The sequence below is a fragment of the Etheostoma spectabile genome, chromosome 20 (assembly GCF_008692095.1).
Source record: "Etheostoma spectabile isolate EspeVRDwgs_2016 chromosome 20, UIUC_Espe_1.0, whole genome shotgun sequence".
In the NCBI taxonomy this organism is placed as follows: domain Eukaryota; kingdom Metazoa; phylum Chordata; class Actinopteri; order Perciformes; family Percidae; genus Etheostoma; species Etheostoma spectabile.
The window spans coordinates 19,262,943-19,267,349 of record NC_045752.1 but is presented as its reverse complement, the minus strand read 5'-3'; the positions used below and the strand labels follow the sequence as shown (position 1 = coordinate 19,267,349).

At 39.0% G+C, this 4,407-nt stretch overlaps 2 protein-coding genes across 2 annotated transcripts in view; both read left to right on the top strand.

Moving 5' to 3' along the window:
- Positions 1-1,029, top strand: part of atp10d (ATPase phospholipid transporting 10D) — a 41,648-nt gene extending 40,619 nt beyond the window's left edge. The window contains exon 23 of the mRNA XM_032499809.1: positions 1-1,029. This exon is cut by the window's left edge and continues 688 nt beyond it. The gene's annotated coding sequence lies outside the window, so the exon portion shown is untranslated.
- A 1,921-nt stretch (positions 1,030-2,950) lies between these two features.
- Positions 2,951-4,407, top strand: part of dapp1 (dual adaptor of phosphotyrosine and 3-phosphoinositides) — a 13,716-nt gene continuing 12,259 nt past the window's right edge. The window contains exon 1 of the mRNA XM_032499836.1: positions 2,951-3,216. Coding sequence (XP_032355727.1) covers positions 3,161-3,216 — 56 coding nt within the window. The 5' untranslated portion in view covers positions 2,951-3,160. The remainder of the gene's footprint in view (positions 3,217-4,407) is intronic.

The window sequence follows — 4,407 nt, the reverse complement described above, 5'->3', positions numbered from 1 at the left end:
ATAATAATTAATTTTTTAAGCCCACTGGATGGCGCTCTTTGTTTAAAGCAAAAGGCTTGAGTAATGGCAGTTCAGTGTGCTTTCAGCCCTTTGTTGCACAGAAAGCGCCATCCAGTGGGCTCAGAAAATGGTTCATGAAACTTCATGAAGCTTTATTTGGCCGTCACAAGCGATAGTAAAACACAGAAGTTATATCCTCCGGGCTGACGTGTATATACAAACAAGTACCAGCAGAACATTAGCATCCCATTAGAGTGCTGTTTGTGTCCACTTGATGAATGGAAGTCTCATTGTAGCTCTGCTTGGGCCTCCAAAAACTTGGGAGAAAAATATCTTTCTGATGATTTTCAGGTGCATCGAAAAAGTAGAAAACCAGAGCACACCTGTTTAATATGAATTAGTCTTTGTTGAAAACGTTTCTTTTCCGGAATTGCTTCAGAAATTCCGCTGGATGTCCCTCATTTTGGCCGGATGGCCCTCATCTTCAGCTTTCTTTGTGTTGCAGGGTGAATCCAGACAGCTAGCTAGATTATCTGTCCAATCTGAGTTTTCTGTTGCACAACTAAAACTACTTTTGAACATGCACTTTCCACCAAAACCAAGTTCCTTCCCGAGGCTATTTTGCAGCGGCACCGTGGCTCTGTCCGGAGTTTAGCACCGCCCAAGACAATTGTGATTGGTTTAAAGAAATGCCAATTAACCAGAGCACGTTTTTTCCCCATCCCTGAATGCTGTGTTCTAGCCAGACCCTCCTCCGCAGCACGGTGGAGGAAGGTCTGGCAATGCAAGACTAAATATGAAGTGATTGTTCTGCCTCTATGCACATCTGCACATCTTTAATAATCATGTCACATGACTTACCTGAGAGCCTTTTGACAAGAGCCTTAAAAGCTAAAGTGCTGTCAGCAGCAACCACTGATGAGGATTTTTATATTGTGTTATAAGTCCGTTTTTTTTATTGCATGTTTGACACATACTTCCCACATCTGTTTATACTGTTTGAGACTTTGCAATAAACAAATAGTCGTTATGATCCTGTGTAGTCTGTGTAATTATTAAGATTACAGGAGAGCAGATACATGCTGCATAATATCAGAAGGATACATCCCCTTAACGCAGAAGGCGACTCAGGTTCTGGTTCAGGCTCTAGTCATGTCACGTCTAGTCTCCCTCCTGGTTGGCCTGCATGTGGCACCCGGTCCCTGCAACTCATTCAGACCGCAGCAGTTTGACTCGTCTTCAACCTCCCCAAGTTCTCTCACACTCCACGGCTCCTCCGCTCTCTTCACTGGTTACCAGTTGCTGCCCGCATCTGCATCAAGACAGTAGTACTCGCACGCAGGGCCACGAACGGATCAGCCCCAGCATACATCCGGGACATGGTCAAACTAGAGCCTGACCCATAAAGGATCTTTAAGGCTGATACAATACAAATATTTGGTTATTTAAAAATCCGATATTCCGATATATCGGCTGATATATATTTTTAAAAAAATAATCCAGAAACAAAACTGATCAGACTTAGACTTAGACTTCTCTTTATTGATCCTTTTGGGATGACTCCCGCGAGGGAATTGAAAATTCCAGCAGCAGTTTTAGCAAGAAAAAAGAAATAAAAAAATAGATAAAAAAGACAGTATAAAGACAACAAAATAACAATAATAATAATAACAACAATAAGAACATTCGTCAAATAAACAAAGAAAAGACCATAAATTATTATTAAAGTGTCAGAGTTGAGTCCAGTGTTACAGTGATAAAGTGATAAAGTGATAAAGTGACCAGGTGTGAATTTAAGTCCAGGTGTGTATGTATGTCTGTATGTATGATGTATGTATGTATGTATGTATGTATGTCTGTATGTATGATGTATGTATGTATGTATGTATGTATGTATGTCTGTATGTATGATGTATGTATGATGTATGTATGTATGTATGTACTGTATGTGTTATGTATGTACTGTATGTATTATGTATGTATGTACTGTATGTATGATGTATGTACTGTATGTATGATGTATGTATGTATGTACTGTATGTATGATGTATGTATGTATGTACTGTATGTATGATGTATGTATGATGTATGTATGTATGTAGTACTGTATGTATGATGTATGTATGTATGCACTGTATGTAGATGTATGATGTATGTAATTGTATGATGGATTATGATGTATGTATGTATGATGTATGTATGTAGTATGTATGTATGTATGTATGTATGTATGTAGATGTAGTATGTATGTATGTATATTGTCCTCTCTGCCCTATTTCCTCCTCCCCCCGGTGAGGAGTTAATGAAGAATAATGATTAATCGATTATGGGAAAAAAAAATGGTTGTTGGCAACTAATCGATTGATCTTAACAGCTCTTCATTGTTGTTTTTTTTATGTGTAGGATATTATAATGTTTCTATTTCACGTATGTTGTGATTCAGTTTGCATTTGCATAGCCTATTTCAGGACCCCAACCCACCCACCCACCCACAAACACACACACACACACACACACACACACACACACACTTTCTGTAACAATCTCCCTGAGGAGATCAGACTGTCAAGCATCTTCTCCTCTCACAGATCTTGCTTATGCATGCAAGCACACACGCACGCGCACGCACACACACACACAAAGCTGCCTCCTCTTTTTTGTGCGTTAGTTGCTGTCTTATTTTCTGTCTTTTTGTGGGAAATAAATGTAGCCTACAATAAATAATGTAATGTTTTTTGCACTTGACACTAAGAAAAGTAGGCTACTACAATAAAGTCAAAAACAAAACAGAACTTCTTAATAAGTGCGTTTTCACGAGGGTTTTCACTTGTATCTGTTAAAACTGACTTCATATATAGGATAAGTCACCAGTCGGCCTTCAGGTAACCTAGACTACCGTATTCAGGTGACTGGGATGTTTATCGGCAACCATAGACTGTATATATGAATAATATTTACAGTATACGGTTGTAACCCTAACCCGTACAGAGCCCTAATAAGCACTAATAAGCATCATGGTGAAGGGAAAACGAAATAAGTTTCAGTCGAGCTTCTTTTCCCCGAGGCGTGTCGGACTCGAGCTGCCATCCGCTTCCACTTCTGCCTGCCTGCGGCTACCCTTTCAGACCCTCGCGACACTGAACTGAATCCTCGCGCAGACATGAGTTTCTACAGTGATGCGTCTTCTGAGGACACGAGCGAGTTAGAGACCTTGGGGTAAGACCGTCTATGATACTATAGTACTTTGATGTTGTCTTAGCCGGTTGCCCTTTACCTGTTTTAGAAAGCGATACGCTGCTAGAAGGAAACGAGTCGCGAGCCCCGTTTGACATTCTGCACCAGACTCCGTTTACAAATCATGCAATTTAATTTATTCTTACCCATTACCTTAAACATACACGTTGTAGAACATATGTTAAAATGATTCACTAAACAGTAGAGTGTCCTGATCAAGTCGTCTTTATAAAATTGCCTACATCGCAGTGTCAAACGGCACGCGACCACCGTTACTTTGCAGAGTATATAGTTGCTGTTTGCAGGTTCTCTTGGCTTCATATAGGCAACAAATCTGTTTTAACTAGAAAACTGCCATGGAAGTGTTTTAACTAATGTTAACGACGTTCCGTTTCCCATGACACTGGCAGCATTAAACTGCCAAGTTCCTTGTCAGAAAGGTGGTTCAGTGCAGCTGGTAGGCCTAATGTGAAGGAAAAAAAACAAATACTAAAAAGTGGCTCAAGGTACAAAATAAATCTACTTTTATTAATGTATTGTTATCCAGTGAAATAGCTCAGCTATGATTTTGTATCTTTTATTAACCCTTGTGTTGTCCTCCCGAGTCAAAAAAATGACAAAGAATTGACATTTTCTTCCCTTTTTCAGACTTTTTTTTCCCCACTAACACCGCCTCACTACCACTAGTTTTCCACTACTTTTGGAATTCATGGTCAATAATGCTCATTTATATAGAACTATACCTAATATTTGAGTTAAAAAGCAGAAATTGTGAATTATTTTAACTAATAGTTAAGATCAGAGGAAAGCGATCAATTGTATTTGCAAAGAGCGTTGTGTAGAATCCAATCCATCTTTTGTGGTCATTTGGGTAAAAAGAAACTCATATTTCAGATATAGACATTTTTTAAAGGGGTCAAATTTGACCCGAGGACAACAGGAGGGTTAAGCTGATAATGTTTCATGTTTGTTGAGGTGTGCCTAATCTTCCTCAGTGAGTAGGCCTACATTTACATGCACGCCAATATTCCACTATTAATTTGTATATGACAATATTCCAGATTTGATTCAGCTCATGTAAACAGCAGATTTCGTTTGGATATTCCGAGTAAGGCCTTTTTCTGAATTAAGCATTTACTCATACGCTCTAACTATACATAAGTGCTATTTTTT